At 40.4% G+C, this 20,899-nt stretch overlaps 1 protein-coding gene across 1 annotated transcript in view; it reads right to left on the reverse strand.

Moving 5' to 3' along the window:
* The window catches only part of wnk1b (WNK lysine deficient protein kinase 1b), an 84,952-nt gene that overhangs the window by 12,969 nt on the left and 51,084 nt on the right, over positions 1–20,899 (reverse strand). Inside the window, exons 6-24 of the mRNA XM_053344194.1 lie at positions 20,539–20,678; positions 20,290–20,369; positions 19,863–20,046; positions 19,392–19,475; positions 18,674–18,867; positions 15,577–15,882; positions 12,276–13,712; positions 9,515–9,601; positions 8,614–8,691; positions 6,206–6,499; positions 5,094–5,164; positions 4,808–4,961; positions 4,521–4,637; positions 4,022–4,132; positions 3,848–3,899; positions 3,558–3,698; positions 1,424–2,321; positions 353–681; positions 209–270 (exon numbers count right to left, since the gene is read on the reverse strand). Coding sequence (XP_053200169.1) covers positions 209–270; positions 353–681; positions 1,424–2,321; positions 3,558–3,698; positions 3,848–3,899; positions 4,022–4,132; positions 4,521–4,637; positions 4,808–4,961; positions 5,094–5,164; positions 6,206–6,499; positions 8,614–8,691; positions 9,515–9,601; positions 12,276–13,712; positions 15,577–15,882; positions 18,674–18,867; positions 19,392–19,475; positions 19,863–20,046; positions 20,290–20,369; positions 20,539–20,678 — 4,819 coding nt within the window. The remainder of the gene's footprint in view (positions 1–208; positions 271–352; positions 682–1,423; positions 2,322–3,557; positions 3,699–3,847; positions 3,900–4,021; positions 4,133–4,520; positions 4,638–4,807; positions 4,962–5,093; positions 5,165–6,205; positions 6,500–8,613; positions 8,692–9,514; positions 9,602–12,275; positions 13,713–15,576; positions 15,883–18,673; positions 18,868–19,391; positions 19,476–19,862; positions 20,047–20,289; positions 20,370–20,538; positions 20,679–20,899) is intronic.

The following is a 20,899-nucleotide window of genomic DNA, read 5'->3' on the forward strand; positions in this document are numbered from 1 at the left end:
GCTAGATGAGATGTGAAGAAAGTGATTAGAAACATATTGTAACTCCTAAACTTTAAATGATCAGTGACTCATTAAAAATGTAGTACTGTAAATTACTTTGGCAGAGCTACCAATAAATCATAAATAAATCAAGAAATAAATAAATGATACAGTTAGTAGTCTAATAAGATGAAAAACTGATATTGCTATCACTACAAAACTCACTCACCGGTACCCTGGATAAGGGAGTTTTGGATGGAGTGGTCTGGCCAAAGGATGAGGCAGGGATGACTGTGGAAATGGACAACATGAAGTCATTGAGAAACACTATAAAAACACAGCTTAACTGACACTATGCAGAAACACATCCTACCAGTCTGAGCAGGAGTGGAGATGGGTGTTCCGGGGCCCTGGATTGTGGCAGGTGACCCCAGTGACCCCAGTGCTAGGCTGGAGGGGGGCTGAGGAGGATTGGCTGGTTGGCTGGAGCCGGGTGTGGTGACAGAGGTGGTGGAAGTAGAGCAGGGGCCCATAGGGGATGAGGTACCTCCCACAGATGCTCCAGAGGTAGGGTCAGCAGCTAGCAGGTCACCCTGGGGGGACGACACACCTCCACCAAGATCCATGAAGAGAGACCGCAGCTTCTTCTCCAGAACTTGGATATCATCCGGTTTGCCTTGGGACTCAGTAGATGCCTCACACCTGAAAAAAGATATCAGTGAAAATCCTGCAGCTTTGTTCGATAAATGACTTGCAGCCCGAGAAAGCTTTTTTTCAATTTCTTTTTTCTATAATAACCTGAAAACTGTCAACACATTTTTATTTCAATGTTACTAAATCCTGATTGGTGCAAGGAAGTTATGAAATAACACTTTACTGAGATGAGCACAGACACATATATACTGTAGAGCTTATCTCATGCAAAATAAAACTGTTCTAAATTGTCCATTTTTATAGTAGGGAGCTGGTTAGGAAAACCAATCAGTTATTAGTAACGAATTGTCAATTTTCTTTAAATATTTAAATTAATATAATAATCCAGTTGGTACAGTCAATGTTGCTGGAAAGATCTTAACTGATAAAGGATATATATATATATATTAACTATATTCATTTTCTCTACAAAGACATAGGAAACAATTGCCTTTGACTTGTATAGCAAGAGTCGGTATCATTTTTAATTGTTTATTATTAGTGCTAAAAAGATGCGACAACACTTTTTTTTAACATTATCAAACAAAGATCTGATTTAACTTTAAATTAAATAATAACATTTGTGAAATTGTGATTTAAATGAAGAACCTTTAACAGATTGATGCCCGCTTTCAGGAATTGATAGTTTTCGATTAAGTATTATTTAAACATTTTGGTCTGTACCTAAAAAAATACTGAGGTGTGATTCCCAGCCCTAGTTAGGAGTGAATACACATAAAGCATCTCTCACCTTGCATCACATTCCCCACACTGAGCGTGTGTCTGTCCAGGCAAGGCTGTTGTCTGCGGCTGGGAGTGCACCAGGGTTGGCTGGACTGAAGGAACGTTGGTGGTCACTGGCTGGAGCCCCACAGAGGAGGAGGCGGAGGAAGAGGAAGGGGCAGTGGGATGGGAAGCAGCAGAGGGAGTGAGCTGAGGGCCCGGGATGGCAGTCGTGGGGATGACAGGGGAAGAAAGAGAAGTAGCAGAAGAGATGGGAGCGACTGAGGGATGATCGGAGGGGACTTCACTGGCTGGAAGGATGGAAGAGGAGGGAGGAGATGATACAAGGGGAACAGTCTGGGAGGAAGGAGGGGAGGTCAGCATTGTTGGAGGGATGCTGGCCAGTGGTAAAGAGGAAGGTACTGAAGTAGCACTGACAGCCGGAACTGTTGCTGGGGACTGAGGCTGTGTGAAAGCCTGGGGCTGAATTTGTGCTTGCCCCTGTCCCTGGGGTTGGGACACAGCCTGTACGGGTGTCTGTGAAAGTACCAGTGACTGAAGGATGGACTGATTCACCATAGTAGAAGGAGGGGAGGAGGTACAAGGAGGACTGAGACAGACAGCAGGTAAAGGCGAGGGAGTGGAGGAATCCAGGACCTGCTCCTGTGCCTGGTTTAAATTAGAAGGGACAAGTCCAGCAGTAGGGTCCAAAGTAGGAGCAGATCCACTGATGGTGCTTGCCTGCAAAGGTAAAGATGCTGTCTGTAGAGGATGGGCGGAGTGGATGGAGGCTGGGGCGGTGCTAGGTCCCGGGTCAAACAGATTCTGGTTTTGTCTGAGCTCAGTGAATGCTTGTTGTAAGCTGATCGCTCCCGCAGACTGGGACAACCCCAAACCTTGGCCTGGAGTCTGAGATGGAGCTTGAGCTGAAGCTGGAGGAACTAGAAAAAAGAAAATGTTTTAATTCATTTCAATTCAATTTTATTTATATAGCGCCAAATCACAACAAAAGTTATCTCAGGTCCAGATCCTAATTGTTAATTTAATTTAAAGCGACATTCCCAACATTCCCCTATCAGCGAGCACTTGGTGAATTTTAAACCACAAAGTCCATCCTGTCCACTTTGAGATTGTCCAAATACTTTTCATGGTTTGTTTTCACTCTCTGGCAGATCCAAAAATGGGTGTTATTAACCACATAAGGCCAAGTACATGATTGTGTCAGCACTATTCTTTGTGAAGTCAAATCAAATGTTACAATCTCATAAAGGAGACAATTAGTGGGACACACGTAGTGAAGTCATATGACTGATGATGGGGACTTTCAACAGGGTTATGAAAGAAGCCTGAATTGCTTCATTTGACTTACATTAGTTATTCTAGGTTTCAATGTTTATTTAATTGTTTGCTTTTATGTCATATATAGAAAGCATGTGTTGTAGTCAGAGTGTGAACAGGAGGATACGGTTACCACTTAAAGTATGACTACCTTTAGTCTAGTGATGCTGATTGGATTTGTCCACAGCGTCTCTCTGTCTTGTAAAGGTATGCATGTCAAATATCAGAATATGTCATGTGTCTCCTTGGCGTTATTTACAGAATTAGAAAGGACAATACTTCTTGTTTTGTTTTTATCTACTTCTTTGATTCTCTTTTTAAATTCTTGCAATACCATTTGAGCATTGTGTATCAAAGAAGGTATTTTTGATATATATTCAAAATTCCTCATAATCAGTTGGAAGATTAGATAGATCTATTTATATTTCAGTGTTCTACCAGAAGATCCTATGGTATGAAAATTAAATAAATACCAGTGTGTTATTACATTTGCACAGAACATTTGCGCAATTTCCTCTAAAAGCATTACAGCTTAATCCAATAACTGTGTGTGTGACTAAGTATACTGTCATTTTGTGTGTATTTTTGTGTGTGTGTGTTTCAAGTTGCTGGAAAAATCAGTGCTTTTTTTTCTGTTTTTTTTCTTAAACAACCATATTTTCATATTTTGTTTTTCGACATCATAATTATAACAGTTCATCAAAAGTTGAACATGTTTCACCAGAACATGTCCTATGTATTCAAATGATACAAAAACACACACAAACACAAACACACACACACACACACACACACACACACACACACACACACAGTAGTCTTACTTGTTTCAACAGGAGGTGCAGGGGCAGGAGAGGGACAGGTGGGAAAGGCTGGTTCCTTCAGCCTGGCTTCAGGTACGGGGCTGACGATGAACTTGCGACCTGCTGAGTGAACCACTTGTGCTGTCTCACCTGGAGGGTTGTCTGGGAAGAAAGGAAGGGCAAAATGCAGTATTGTAATTTGTTAATCTCCATGAGAATAATTTTTGCACATTATCGTTATCTCAAGATTGATCTATAAAACAGCTAAATGAAGTTACCATAATGCTTATTATGAGTAATATTATTGTTACCTGGCATGGGGACAGATATAGCAGGAATCTGTTGCGCCATGTCACCTGCTATCTGTAAATCAATAAGATAACATGTTATAAACATGATCAACTATGGCAAACAAGGTGCACACACTACACAATAACTATAACATTTGAGCAACTTTCAACCACCAGAAAACTTGTTGTATTTACCTTGCTGTTTACGTCCCTCTCCAGGCCTTTCTCATCAGCATTCTCTATCACTTCTCTGACCTGCTCGATGAACGAGTCCCGCTCACTCTCCAGGATAAACTCGCTCTGGACCTGGACGTGCACACATCAACACAAAAACAATAGGTCACAAGCTGGCTTTGCGAGAGATTCAGATGAGTGTGTGTGCACAGTATGAAACAGAGAGAACAGTATCGATGCGTTATGCTTCTCATGCCCGCGTTTGGCAGATTTTGTGGCCGCACAGGTGTCATTTTGTCTCGTGTGGGACCCGGATTACAACTCTCTCCATGAAAGGACAAGGACAAGAGAACAGCAATTATGTGTACTTCAGTGAATGGCAAAGAGCAGATAGTGGACGCGCTGGCATGTGAAGCATATTCCAGCCTAGAATAGAGCTGTTAATGCAGTAATTGGATTAGCGAGAGTAAATTAATCAAAGGAGTTAGTGGAAACAATGAATCGATGACAGTGTGTGTACCATGATATGGGCTATCTCCTCAGGGTTGTCTCCATCTAGGTCAAACCTGAAGGTGACCATCTTCCTGTTGTGGGTCTCCAGCTGACACTCTGCTACCCTGTCTCCTCGATTGGAGATCTACATGCATAAACACACAGAATGTAAACAGATGAGCTTCTTGATTAGATGTTTCAAATTACTTTTAGTGCAACTCGTAACTCTGTAACAACCAATAAATACCAACAGTGGATAAAGCAGAAGATGATTATTGTTTATTACTTTATAGGATTAATAGGATGTGCCATTACATTGAGAACATTGAGTTTCGCCTTGGAGGTCTTCTCATGGCGTGATCGACTGCGAACAGATCGTCTCTGGTGTCGCTTGGTGGAGCGCCCTTCATGACGACCTCCCCCTCCTCCCTCATTGCCGTCACTCAGACCTGAAGTCTCAGAGTGGCCACTGAGGTAAAGAGATGAGGTGGAGGTAGAGAAATAATTACAGATGAGATAAAGGAAATGTGGTTTTGTGAGAGGAGTGTGGCATCAGTTCAGTGATTGTGTGTTTGAGTTTGCTTGTGCGTGCTTGTATTACCTCTCTATAGATGACTGAACTTGAGGTGGCTGTAGCTGGGACTGGCACAGCTCTGAAGACTGGGAGGCAGACTGAAACACACACACATGCACAGTTAGTATGATTGCCATCACCACCAACGTTAGGGAATTTTTAAGGGAAGAAATACAGCATGGCAGCATAAGAGTGGCAAAAGTAAGAGACAAAAAACAAATTTGATCAGTAACAATGTCTTCATGGTTTTATAGTAACTGAAGTGAATTGGATTAAAATAAAAGATTGCTCAAAACATATCAGAACCAGGACTAAAATGAACTAAAACTAGGCCATGGAACAAAACGGATAAACCTTTTGTTCAATGCTTCAAAAGAGAAAAGAAACTGGACTGTACTTATTTGATGCATATCTCCAATGCAAAAAATGACATGAACATTTTCTCATAATCTCTAAAGTCTCATAATCTGTATATGAGAAATAGAAGAAGAAGCAGACTCTTACATTTGAACCAAAAAGAAATCCATTGACAGTGATTGATGGATTCTATCACTTATTGGACTTATTTGAAGACCAATCAAAGCTGTGTCTTGCAGCTTTTTTTTCTTTCTATATAAATATTTGAAATCTTTCACTGCCTCAGAAACATCACACAAATAACCCAAGAAACTTTTCCAACAGTTACAGCTCTGCAAGATAAATACTCTTCATACAGAGCACAGTTCCCAACATTTGAGATGCGAACTGGCAAAAGTAGTGCTAAAATGGATGACTTTCAAAACTGATATCAAAAGCTGCCCTCTCATCCTCCCATCTTCCCTTTTAAATAGCTGTACTAGACAAAGCATGGCCAAGTAATAACTTATTAACCTGAGTCTTTAGAACAGTGGTTGCCAAAGTGATGATGATTTGATGACATCTTAATCTAACAACAGCACACCTGCTATTCACATTTGAAGCTGTTGTATGCTTTTGTGAAACAGTGTTAGGCAAAAGTGCAAAAACTTGAAAAATAGTGAAACTTACAACCTACTGAAAATACATCTTTGTGCATCACCAACGTAGTGAACAGGGGTGCCCTAAAACTATTTATTTGTGCCCAAGTTAAAAAAAAGTACGGTGAACAGGGACATATCCACTTGATGACTTTGACTGTCCACAACCAGTACCTGGGGAGGGGCTTCCATGGGAGTATCAGACGGGTCGGTGACCACACTGATGACAGGCACCACAGTGGCCATTGGCTGAGGCACAGGTGTGGGCACAGGAGAAGGAGGAGGAGGGGGAACAATAGTAGGCACCACCCCAACAGGGAGTGTCAGAGAAGAGGGAGGGGAAGCCATGATCGCTGTCGACAAGGTAACAGGAAGGGATGGCGACCGAGAAGGGGGGGTCACCAAGGAAACGGTAGAAGTAGGCGGAGAGACACTGGGCTAAGAAGAGGAGGAAGGGTCAAGAAGAGAAGGAAAAAGTGAGAAAAGGGACGAAGCAACGACACAGGGGGGAGGATAAAGACGTAGATAAACCCAGCGAGTGATCGAGAGTGATGAGCACAGACAGAGTGGCCAATCTATAGTCAATTGCCTTGGTGATGGGTCAGTGAGTTGAAGATGATCTTTTACTGTTTGGTCATCTAAAATATAATGAATGTGTTTACAAAAAGAAAAAGCAGCTGGCCTGTTAGCTTGTTGGTCTGGCTCTTTATTGGTCTTGTGATAAATGATGTTATCTAAAGGCTTCAAAAGAAAAAGTCATCCATAGTTCACTGACCCACTACTGACACACTTGACTCCGAGACTCTCAACAAAAAAACTCTTCGAGCAACACAAGTGGAACACAGATTAAGTCTATTAGTGTCTCAAATCAAACAGCAAACTATGTGACAGGACAACTGTGTCAAACACACACCAGTCCCAAACCATGCAATCACAAAACAAAACTTAGATCTCTACAGACAGTGTGCAGTATAGTTTTAAAGGTGGGAAACCACGCAAATTATTCGTACAATGTAGATGGGCAACACACCTAATAGTGAAAACCTATTCAAATGTTTCATCCCGCTAAGACTTTACAATGTAAGGCAGGTTTTTGGGCTTATGTGCTTTATTTCACTTGAAAACGGGTGAAGTGATGCCTTCCAGGTGGTGATTTGGGAACAATGTGTTTTGATTCAATGGCACTTTTCATTGCTCTCCACAAAGCAGTGAGCAGGTGTATGAGGTAAATACATAGTATACTGCAAAAACAGTAAATCTGTTATGTCTCAAACATCTGCCATTGGGAGTTACTATTTAGTTTGTTTCTTTAACACAAAATCATAGTGAATGCTGGCCTGGACACTGATGCTAAACACCTTTCAAGAGTGTTAACAGCCCACTGAAACCCATATTCGCTTCTTAATGTTCACCAGCTCTAATCCAGGAAATATTACCCATCTTCATTTCCTTAAAATTTGCTCAAGTATTTGCGATCCATGCTTTTCATCAAATGGTTAGTAGGAGCATGTGAGGAGTACAAAGGAATAGTATTAACATTAATGCTAACAATCAACACCAGACACAGCTATATCCGAAAAGGACAAAAACAAGAGGAAGGGCCACGGGGTATCTGTCAATGTTCTATTTAATATCAAACAGAGTCGCCAACTAAATCACGCCGATACAGAACCACTCACAAAGACGCACACACACAGAAACACATGAGGGTAGATTTATTAGGATAGATACTTAATGTTACCTGAACCAGAGCTAGATGAGCAGCTTGGTACAGAAGATAAAGGTGTTCGATACTGGGAGACGGACTGAGGTCACATAACTAAACACATTCATCCATTTTGTGCATAAAATCATACATAACCATACATAAAACCATAAACATAAGCCAACATACACAACATGCAAAAAGACAAATAGGCGTGTATGTGTAACACGCATGAAAAACAAACCCGATGATAAACACAGGCAGCATGCCAGAGAAAGGAAAGAAAAATAGAAGAAGCAAACTGAGTTTAAAATGAAAATAAGAAGAAATTGAAGACCCGAAAAAACATGCAATAATAAACCAAGAACAACAAGTATATGAACTTGTGTAAAAGATATAAAAACTGGATTGTTTACTGGCAACATGTCTAACTTATAAATAGTCATTTAAATGAATCATTATATTTATCATGTCCACATTCAGGATGGTGTGTATGTTTGTCAGACTTTCTTTAATCCATACACACTTGCTATTTGATGTTCATATCTCCCAAAGGTCATTAAACTGACAAATCTACATGTATTACACTACAATATGCACCCTGAACTGTATTCTGTTTATTAGCTGGTTTCAGCATGAAATTTAGAATGTTTGAATGTACAAGAGTGCATAATTACTGCATGTAGTATATATACAGGTAGTTAAAAGTCAGTGAAGATGAATGAAGACATATATGGAAGATATTTCTAAAATCAAGCATCTATCTGTGAGAAATCACTGCCAGCTTGTGTGCATTATGAACATATTTATTCAGTACTCTGCTACATTTATAGAGCTCTTACTGTACCTGTGCAGATGTTGGTGGTAGGGACGCGTGGGTGGGGCTCTGAACTGATGAACTGTTAGAATGACTGGACGACATAACCTGAACAGGGAGAGAGAGACAATAATTGAATAAGAAGAAGGGAAATTACAAAAAAAAAAAAAAAAAACTCTACAAATTTAAACATTTACATGCAAATGTTTTTGGTTTTATATAGTTCTCAGTCATGTCCTGCTTATAAAAAAACTGGGTAAACTGAAATCCCACTTATGAAAGACTCAAATAGTGGGAAATACCAGCAAATAAACTGTATTTAATATAATTAATTTCAATTACATTTTATCCCCATTACTGTTAATTTCACCAAGTTGTTAAATTACAAAATGAGACATTACCCACATGCCTCTTAGCTAAAACTCTTTCGTAAAATGAGAATACAGTATGAAGATCTTGGAACTCTGATGTAAAAATACTCAGATTACTCTTTTGCTATTTCCAAAAAAATGAAAAACGAATACATTCCATCTTTTTTCCAGACAAGAAACATTTGATCCCCTATTAACATCCAATTTCATGCTCAATCAAATCAGTTTAGGCCTGCAATTAGTTCATAACAGTGGTTTGTGCTAAGGGCAAACGGTTTTCTTCAAAAAGACTGTGGTATTACTGCAGGCAAAGTGCCATCTCTGTGGGAGTGGTTACCCTGAAGCAACGGCAAATACTTCAAAGAGAAAAGCCGACACAGGAGTTATTACTGTATAAGCACAAAAATAGGGTGGAGATATTTTTGTATTTCATCTTTATGGGGTTTGGACATCAAGGGGATGTGGCATTAAAAAGTCTGAGAAAAGTGATGAAGTAAGAGAAGAGAAAAGTCTGGATGCATAAAAACGGATTCCTTCAGTTGTTCTGCTGGTAGAGTTACCTGCTGGGGGGTTCCAGGGGCAGCTGGCTGGGAGGTGGCGGTGCCCAGAGGGGGTCCGGTGCTTTGCTGGGGGGTAGAAGCTTGAACCTGCTGCTTGAAAACAGATTTAGAGGAAGAAAGACAGAAAGATGGAAAGATAGGAAGAGATGCAATGTCGTGGGATATAAAAGGAGGGAGGCGAGAAATCAAAGAGAGATTGGCAACAAGGAGAGAGAAAAAATAAGATAGTCAGAACATGTTTGTAGCTCCTAGATCAAAAACAGTACATGAGTGCAAACACAAGGTACTTCTGTTACATCTGTTTTTACTCTACATTTTCTTCTTGTGTATGCACACATGCACACAGAAGCACATCAATTTATCTACAAACAGATATATGCACACCAATATTTACTGTATGCATATACACATATAGAATGGGTGTACATAGCTTGTAATGTTGATAGTACAGGCACAGTACTGGGGTTAGGCAGGTTGTGAGTACAGGGGTTTGTTTTCATGCAGGTCAGGCCCTAAATGATTGGCAGTGATAATAAGTGGATGTTATAGAGTCAAAGAAGCATGAAATAGAAGCTGGACTACTGACACCAAACATTAAAACTGAAATATTAAACTTTAGTTTGAAGATTTCAAACTGCTCGCTGCTGTTTTCTCCAAACTATCCTAATATAGGCACAGGCACAGTAATATTGTGTATTTCAATGGCAGGTGGTTGGGCCTTGCCACTCTACAGGATTTGAAAGGTAGAAAAAACTAACAAAATCTGTTGCAGGTTTTCTGGCTATTCTCCAAGTTATTCACATTAGATTTTTGATCATGGTAAATTCCTAGTGAGTATCAAGCCTGACATGGCTTTACCTCTCCATGACTTCTTTCAGTAATCTATGGCACACCATGACAGCAGCAGCATATAAACAATTATGACCAACATATTGTCTGATGAACCCTTAGAAGGCTGTATGCAACTTTATACTTGACACAAAGCTCTCCATCACAAAGTGTGGTGGGAGCTTACACAAGTATAGTTGCACCATACACACTACTACCTACCTTTTCCTAACATCATAGGCAGTCACATAAACATAATAAATAACTTCACAGCACAGAAATTTAATAAAATATATAGAAAGAGGAAGACTTTCAGAATAATTACATGAAATAAAAAACAGCTAAATCCAGAGAACAAAGATTGAAGAAATGAAAAGACGTGGTTCAAAGTAAACAATGAAGAAAGAAAAGGTGACATTGATGATATCAGCGTTCTAAGGGTTTAATGAATTTCAACTGTGACCTTTGAACCGTGTTTAAGAAGTTGATTTCCAGTCTGGGCGGGAAATAACACAAGAAGCTGAAACAAAGAACTGACTTGAAGCCACGCTCTTTAGCAATACAACACAGAACAGAAAGAATCTAAAATATACAAATGAAATGTCTACCTGCATGGCCACAGTTGCTACATGTAGGTCCTTCTAAGCCTCTTTGGTTTTGTTGTATGTTTCTGTGTGTTTGTCCATACAAATCAACAGTCTCACAGCCTCGTTACACTTCACTGATTGTCTTACAAGCATCATGGATAGAATATCCATAGCATTAAATCTGTAGATACATACTGTAGGATATAACATTAGATTTTAAAGTTTGAATACGACTTTGGGATTTTAGGGGCCAAACGGACTGTGGATTTGTATGAGCAAGAATTCAAGTATACCATACATACATACGTATAGTATACCTGCACAAACACACATTTCTCATATACAGACATACAGTATATGAACATACAGACAAAATATTACTTACTGATAACAACAAATCAAAAATACACAATAAAAAGACAAAGAGGAGGAGGCTTAGATGGTTTGCTCATAAAGCTTGTATAACAGAGTGTGTCTCAAAGACTACCTTCTGAATGTCAGGAAAATGTTTGATGGAAATGTCAACATTGTCCCACAAAATAATGGGACAATTATCCCATTTAGATGGAAAAGAAATGTGAGCGGAGCGCATCATCCTCATTATGCACATTATTCTTAATTTGGTCTTGGAATCAAGTGATTCTGGTCGTACCAAGATATGATCTGGATGCTCTAAACTAAACATTTTTCTGCCATTTCCTTTTGGAGGCGATTGCTGTCAAAGAATGAATAATGTGAGACGTTATGAAGGCAGACCATGAGACTTTCTCTGTAATGTTCATATGACTAAAGGGGGTTAAAATAATAATTTAAGACTACACGGTAAGGAATAAGCATCTGCTGGGGCTCCTGGGGCGGTAGGGTAACAATACAAAAGGGGTTGGTATCTCAGCCCTTGGGTCAGATTACTTTTGTAAATTAATGAAGCTTCTTTTAATAGAAGAATGAATTCACTTACACATTACAGTATATATATTTATATGTGTATATATGTATATATAGATATAGATATACATAGATATATAGATAGATAGATATGATTAAAAATATTTTGTTATTAAACTTTACAGGTACAAGTTGGGGCAGATATCAAAATCAAATCAAATCAAATCAAATATCTATTGATTTCCTTCCGACAGTCAGAAATCTGTGGCAATAAATATGAAAATATTAATCTATGAGACTGACACTTTTCAGTCAAAGTGTACTGTACTGTAATATTGCATTTATATTATATTCATTCATCAACAGCTATTTTAGGATCTTCTCTGAAAAGGAGCTTCCATAATTTCAACTAGTAACTGACCCAGGGGTCTAGGGGTCTTTTTAAGATCTAAACTTAGTACCAGTGTGGGGTTAGTGGCCTGCATGGCCAGCAATGACTCATGGTATGTCATATCAGGTTGGGCTGGTACCACCCCTCCATGTCGTGCCCAGACACTTTGGATCAGAGACTCCAGCTGAGTTGATGATGTTCCCCCAAGTGGGAGCTCGGACGATGGAGTGGGAGGGAGAAAGGTCTGCATGGAGGGTGGATGTCCATGGGTGTCTATGGGAGGCACTCCCCCTGATGATTCATAGAACGTAACGGAGGACGAGTGAGGGATGGACTGAGCGGCTGAGAAGTCGAATTGAGGGAGGAGAGGTGGTGGAGGAGGTGACTGGAACTCTCCTGCATCAGAGGAGGCCAGAGAGTCACTAGATGGTTCTGGGCTTCTGTCTTTGATGGTTACACCTGTGTGATGAAGGAGAAGACTTCCTGGAGGTAAGGGGAGCTCAGGACTGAGATATGTGTACAGCTCTTCTGTCACTGGCTGGAGTCGACTGTATGTGCCAGAGCCACCTGATCCTGTTCCAGTGCTGTCGTCTAGAGGGAGGTCCATAGAGCTCCTTCGGGCCCGGTAAAGCCTGGATGCAAGGACGCTTGGGTCACCAGCAGCAGCTGCAGCGGCTGCAGCTAAATGAAATTCAAATACACTTCCAGTAGACGGTGGGGCATCAGCCATTACTGGAGGTGCAGAAATAGGAAAAGTGGAAGAGGAGGCATGCTGTGGTGGCGGATAGCATCCATCAGATGATGAAGAAGACACAGAGCCACCAGTAGATGCATTCATAGAAGGTAAAGGTGGAGGGATCGGACTGTGTGCACTCATTCTTTGCATGAGGTGTGAGTGCAAGAATCCTGGTTGAGGTGGAGGTCCTGGGTCAAAGCCCAAACTCGCAGCCGCAGCTGCAGCTTGTCTCTGCTGATGGAAACTCAAGTGACCAAGCTGGTGTGCAGTCATTGGGTATCCTCCATACGCCATTGCTTCATAATGGTCCAATAGGGCAGCTTGATTTAGACTTAATCTCCTCACTGCTTCCTCGTGTTCTGCCCTCATGTCTTTATAGCCATACAAACTTGCGTCAGATTGTCCTGGGTGATGCATAGGTTCCCCAACGCCAAGTCTCTGAGCAGCTGCTGCAAAGCCAGGATTGACCATGAAGAGAGAGGGGGTGTCAACAGTCTCCATCCCAGAAAAGGGGTGCAGGCTGCTCCCATACCGAGTGTAGGCAGGCTGGAAGTGTCGGGTATGTGCCTCGAGAATGGATGTGCTCTTGCGTCGTTGGGTGTTGTAGGCCTTTGGAGGGCCAGTGGGAGGTGGCGAGAAGGAAACGGGGCGTTCGGGGATGGAGGGGAAGAAAATAGAAGGGGGGTCGGGGAGAGTTTGGAGGGGGATGCTCCCTCCTGCTCCTCCTCCTGTGCTTGCTCCTCCACTGTAGGGGTGTGGCATTGAATGCTGCTGCGACAATGAGATACAATGGATTTAAGAATGAGATTCAGAGAATGAAGAGAGAACCACAGCAAAGGCCCACATGGAATGGAGAAAATAGTGTATCAAAGAGCATTTTTTCAAGACAATAACAAGAGAAAATGGCCACATATCTGCCTCCACACTGGGAACAAAATGATGTGGTTAACATAGGACACAATATACCAACAAGATGTAGAAGTGAAGAGGTAATGTAAAGATACAAGATAGTGAAAAAGGACAGACAGACTGGTACAGCACAAAGACAAGCAGATATCACAGAGACTCAACAGTAAAAGAGGGAGACACACAGAGCTCATATTAGATAGACAGTGGGGTATTAAATACAAAGAAAAGAAAGGCCAAATGCTGGCTCCAAGCGCAACAATCCCCTGTTGCATCTTCACTCAGAAAAACTGTCTTTTGTTACATGTTTTAACCTGCAAAATGCTGACCTTCTTACCTATATAACTGTATCCTGCAATTTAAGGCTATATATAAATCATGTGTAACCCTAACCCTGCTTGCAATCTGTGTTTACACAAATTGGGTTTTAGTTTTTAACAAATGACCAGGACCAGACACCATATACTGGCTAAAACCAGTTTTATGGGGGCTTAACAGACTAAACAGACTTGGTGTTTCCTGTGTTGTTTTCACTTGTAATGTGAAAATGCTGAAAAAGGGGCACCCTGGTGGCCTTGAGGTTAAGACATCAACCATGAGCTGTAATATCCCCTGTTATTAACCAGCTGGGGACCTTAGTTTAATGCCAGTGTAATGCCCCTCGTTTCCTGTCATCTTTCTACTGTCAGCTGTCTAATAAAGGCATACGATGCCCAAAAATACCACAAGAGTGAACGCCCAGGTAGCTTAAGTACTTTTAACATAGAGAATATGTTGTTACAGAGTTGGTGCATATGTACTAACCCTGACACTGATCTGTTCCAACATATGAGCCGTTTCATTCATACTTTGTTGGTCCATTACATTTTGGCTGTAAAACAAGCAGTTTTCCTGAAGGCAGATGCACAGGTTATAAAGAATGTGTATCTTAGAGCAAAGTTCAGCTTCAGGCCAGTCAATCTGTATTTAATGTGAACACATGGTGGTTTACCAGAGGAAGAGAGATAGTGAAAGAGAGGTGGATCGGTAGAATGGCAGACTCACAGCAGTGTCTGAAGATAAACTGAAGTTGATCAAACATATTTGTCAAGCTAATATACTTATTAAGACACTTAAAATGCCTGAAATTGAGAATACAGATAAACTGTATAATTTCCACATGATTTAATATTAGATTTGAAGCCGACCTAATGTCCCAGCTTGCACAACTTGCTAAACAGTCAGGACTTTATGTACACTATAGAGAGGACAGATACAATACGTGTTTTGTGGGGATGCAACATAATTCCTAAACAAGTTTAAGTTTATTTTCTAGTGCCTCTCATCTTGTACTTTCAATTAACTGGCTAATCAGTTTAATTTTCTGATTCCATGTGCTGTTTATCCATTTCTTGTTTGGCTCCAACAATGTACAAAGTGACGTACAGTACAGCTGGGCCGCACCAGCATGAGTAATACGAGATGTTCTTCAACAATTCTTTCATTCACTCTGTTATTCAGCAGTTAGAACAAATTACTGATAATCGTACAGTACATTTAATTTGTCACGGGTTTTCATAAAAAATAACTGGTGGCACTCTTCTATGAATAATAATGTTTTTTGATAGTTATGTTTATTTTTTAAGTTCAGACACCAGTGTGGTCCATAATCCCTCATGTTTCTCTTTCTCCCTTGCTCTCTGGTTCTCACCAATACTGTGTCCTTTGGGGAGTAGGATTTTGAACCTACAGGGGTGGAGAACAGGGCCGGTAGGCTGGCCCTCCGCTGCCTGGCCCTGGGCAGAGAGGAGGCAGAGTGAAGGGGTAGGACTGTCTCCAGGGCTTTGGAGAGGCGCCCAGCGAATGTGTCCCTCTCAGCTGTGAGAGGCATGCAGGGGGAGGTGGTGGTGTAGGAAGATGAGGAGGACAGGTCTGGAGGAGGGGTGGAAGGCTGCTTTGGACGAACAACTGGGGGCGGAGGAACATAGGAAAAGGAGTAGGAGGAGGGGGGGACGCAAACAGACATGCTACGACTTCGACGACGGCGCGACGCAGGCTGTAGGCCAGGGAGGGGTGATGGAAGAGGTTGAGACCGACATGAAAAACAAACACAAAGAAATTAAAACATGGAAAAATTACGAAGATACAGAAAACAACAGAAAAATGAAAACACAACCACTGGACACATGTATAAAATGTATGATCTGAAAATAAAAATGAAAAAAAAAACCCAACCCAAAACAAAACAAAATAAATATAATTTTAAAAAGTTACCAAATTAAAAGTGACATTTTTCAATTCTGCAAATGAAATACCTAAAGCTATGTTTTTCCAATAGTTAATAAATAAACACATATGATTACAGCTCTTGACATTAAAAAAACATAAAAAAACTACAAAATGTAGTATAAATATGTAAATTTCAACATGAGATTTACTGTTTCAGTTTTTTAAACTGCAAATTTCTTATTGAAACAAAACCTTTACATGTTCTGTATCATACTCTGAACAAACAAATAAAACAGAGAAATGTGGTAAATACAACTTAAAGACAGACTATAATAGAACAATCACAACAGAGACAGCATATCTGAAGTCAAAATCATTTTAAAACAAAATTAAAAAACACAAACAAGTAATTATTCAAAATGACAAACCAGTCCAGCCTGTCTACAGTGTCTGCTGGCTCCAATATACTGTACTGTATGAACCTGATGAGGAAATAAGCTAACTGAGAAATGTAACATTTCTTCAAAGCAAGACCATAAAAAGCCAAAACCATCATGAAATTATTCAATCAGCTGGTCTACAAACTGACCAATCAGTCAGGTAAACGATTAGTCAGTCAGTGTGAATGCTGCTAGACTGGACGAGAACATTTGCAGTCAAAGGGTCACTGGATGAAAAAGTCTATGGTGGGAAATTAAATGAGAAAATGCTTGCTCTTCCATTAGTAACTACTTATGAAGATGTCCTAAAGCAAGGAATTTGACTCATCAGCTCTGGTGGGGGCTGCTCAAAGGTCAGCAATTGATGATTATGGTTAAAACAAACAAGTATGTTCAGCAAACATTCCCTGAGAGGATGAATAAAGCTGAATAAAACACTATAAATGGAGTACCACAAACCATGCTTAATAACATTATGATAATAATAATATACAATAACTAAGAGTGGGAAGAAAGACAAACAAATGAATGTGCTAGCACTTGTGCTGTAGCTCTGAACACACTTTCAGCTGTTTGTTTAAGAGAGATGAACCTCCTATGTTTAATGATATCCAGCTTTTGTTCCTACATGGAGTTTGAACACACTTATTGTGTGTAGCTATGGACGAAAGTTGAATTCTCTCTTTGGAGAAATCCTTTACATAAGTAAAACCAAAATATAATACAATATAATATTATACATTATACTGTATAAGTTTTAAAAAGTGGAAAGGACTCCCACACACACTATGTTTACTTGCTCAATAAGGATTTATCTAAATGTCTAAGTTTAAAAAATGTCAACTTCTTCAGCAAACTTTCCGGAATATGACACCTCTGCATGAGCAAAGATTAAAAAACATGGAGGGAGTAGATGTGTGTCCAAGCATACAGAGCCCCAGAGGGTCATGGCGAGATTTTTTTTTTTGTGTTCCCTTGCAATACATTTTGTATTCTCTCGCAATACTTTTCTTCTTCCATTCCTTCTGAGCCATGTGTCTATTTCTGCTTAGCTGTTCCCAGCGCAGTGCTTCAGATTTGATAAGCTCATTGAATTTTACTTTGAACTGGGCATTAAGTATGCTGAAATGGTACTACTGCTCAGTGCGCATGGTTATGTAATTAGTGAAAGTAAACTTAACCAAATTCTTATGTTAAGAGGTCTCTCCAGAGATGCTTCAGGGTGACTTTTGGCTAGATATTCTGTTATGCAAGTTTACCTTAAAAAGGCTGCCTGTACACAACTTATGTGTGAGTTTGCACCAGGGCACCTAAGATGAAATGACAATGTTGAATTGGAATTCAAAACTATTGCAAGGAAATGTATTGCGAGGTAAGACAAAAGTATTGGGGGGCTCTGCGCTTGCAAGTATGTAAAACTACTGATGTACAAAAAAAGATGTGAAAGCATAAAAAAATACAACATAACAACAACTACTTAAAGAAAAGTAATTGAATGAACAACCAACACAACACCTGAGTATGTTCATCAGGGAACATAACAAAGAAAAGTGGATTTTAACATACAGTGCAAGGAGGATTGAGAGAAGGACAGTGAAAGAAGTAACTGGTTGATAAAATGACAGGTTGGAGTATAAGAGGGATACATAACATCTGGCAGGTTGAGAAGAGAGTGACTGACAGACATCTAAGATGAAACAGAACAGAAGACTGGTTGTAAAACCAAAGTAAGTGGTTGTCTGCTGACTAACAGACATACTGACTAGCTATCGTCAGACTTTGTTATAACTTAAGTGACTGAAATGTTGGCTGACAAACTGAATTTGATGTGTCTGGCAAATGTGTTTCTTTCTCTATGTGTAATTTTACAGCTTACATGCCTCAATGGGCAAGAAAAAAACATGAAATACCTCTTGTTGAAATAAAAGGTGATCATCTCTAAATAAAAACCCATCACCAGCATGGTCTTGTATGTTTAGTTCAACACATAACCGCAATTTCCAGCCCACTTCCAAGCAAACTTAACTCAAGCTCAATCCCACTCCATCACACCATGCAGTGTTCACTTCAAACTGCCGAGTCATTTTCAACACAGGTGTGAGCATTGCACTCCTCGCCGATGTGATAACCTGAAACTCTACACGTGTGTTGTCTAATTTGGATGACATCATCACTCACCATTGGCTGCGGTGGCTGAGCGTAGGCTGGGTGCTGCTGCAGGGTAGCAGAGGGGGTGGAGGGGTAAGGGGTTTGGGGCTGGGAGGGGGGTTGGGAAGAGGGGGGGCAGCTGTATGACATGGTCAGCTGACCCAGGTGGGGAGAGTCTGAGGAGAAAACTGAGGAACCCTGGCCGCTGTCCATGCCTCCTTCAGCTGAGAGAAACAGAAGATTGAAATTAGGTGGGTGGAGCTTTCTTTTTCTACAACAATTATTAAACTCACAGTCATTTCAAAGTTGATATGAGGCACAACAGGTTTGGAAGCAGGCACTTAGCTTTATGAAAATGTATTCGCAAGCAAATAAAGCAACTAGGAATAAGTTAAAATGATTTTTTAAGGCAATTTAAAACAGCACATCAACCATAGCTGCACTTTACTTTACTGGAAGGGATATGCTCTCTTCTTCATTATACCAAGTATTGTTCCCATATTGTTCCCAGCAATCCTGCTTTCATTGAGGCTGTACACTTTACATTGTTTCTTACATTCTACAGTATCATGATGTAACAAGAGAATTATAACCATCTTTTACTACCATAATTCAATCTTCACAGTTGGACTTCACAATGTGCGAAACTATCAAAGGATTTTCAAAAGCAGGAACATATGAAAATAGAAACCACAATGCAGAATGTGACAATGTGCTGTTATAAATCTCTGTTTGCAGTATGTCTTACATGTGTGCGAGATGCCGCTCTGCTGATAGTGGAACTGTTGCTGTTCCACTTCAGTCTCCTCTGCCTCTGCCTGGAGACATGAAACACACACACTGAGGTCAAACTAAAGTAAAATAAGGACAAAACTCACATTTTCCACATGGCCTACATTGGAATATGACACGCTACAACTGGAATGAGGTCTAATGGTCACGTATTGTTTCAATATAGGACTTGCTGTCTTGAATATTATGCCAGATCATTTTCAATATGCAAGTGCTTATGTCTTTTTTATGAACTACACAGAAAGAAATCGATGTTACAAAGTTACAAATCTACATACTTTAAAACAAATCAAATCATGCTAACAGTTATATACTGTCTAACAAACCTGTGCGTGTGAAGCTTTGTGTGTTTCTTGTTGCTGGTGCTGCTGCTGCTGCTGTTGCTGCTGTTGCTGCTGCTGCTGCTGCTGTTGTTGCTGCTGCTGCTGTTGTTGTTGTTGTTGTTGTTGTTGCTGCTGCAGCTGTAGTTGTTCTGCCTCCAATTTTCTCTTCTCCTGCTCCTCTCGTACCAGCTGTCTCTGTTCTCTTTTCCTCCGGATCAGCGACACACGGTCCTTGATAGCCTTGGCCATGGTCTTATGGTCACCCTCGGCAACATAGCCGGACTCAACCTGGAAAAGTTTGAGTAAAGTCATGTATATACCTTTTTAACAAAACACGCACCATTACTCACCTCTGTCTATCACTCTTGTCTCCTGTCCATCTCATCAACAATCTATCTATCCATCTATCTGCTGTCAACATTCATGCATCAGTCGCTACCTTTCCATTCCTCCTTCTGTCACACCATCGCTCCCACCTAAATCCAACCCTCCATCCCATCAACTTTCCCATATGAATCTCTGCCCTAATACCATTTCCTGGGCCACATCTTCAGGGACATCCTTGTTCAGGTCAAAGGAGAACTCGATGGCTTCGTTGTCTTTGTATTTTCCTGAAAAAAACAAATTACAGGTGGCTGGTCAGGCAGCTATCTGTCTTATATTTCCTTGGAATAAATTATATCTTGATATAATATCAATTATGATTTACATATTTCCCATTATCAGATATTTTACAACTACTTTACATGTCACTGCGCCACTGGAGACACTATTCCTAACCTTTGAGCTTCTTGACGTCTTCTATCCTGAGCCAGAGCTTGATTGCAATCATTTCCCCATCATCCTCTTCTGCCAGTTCAACCCTGACTCCCGTGTCCTCTTGGAAGAAAGCATGGTTCAGCAGGATCTTTATAGCATACCTAGAAGAACAGCAGACAAAAAGATATGTAGGAGGGAATTCATGCAGCCAAACACCAATTTCACTGAAAGTTTAACTCCAAAGAGAAGAGAGAAGGAGAGAAGTGGATTTACCAACATATACAACATTCCACATTATGTTATGTGGTCTGTAGTCTGTAGGGTCCTGATGGTTTTTAAGGAAGAAAAAAGTTCAGGAGAAAAGTATCAGTGATCCTTGAAA

This window comes from Scomber japonicus, chromosome 23, assembly GCF_027409825.1.
Source record: "Scomber japonicus isolate fScoJap1 chromosome 23, fScoJap1.pri, whole genome shotgun sequence".
NCBI lineage: Eukaryota > Metazoa > Chordata > Actinopteri > Scombriformes > Scombridae > Scomber > Scomber japonicus.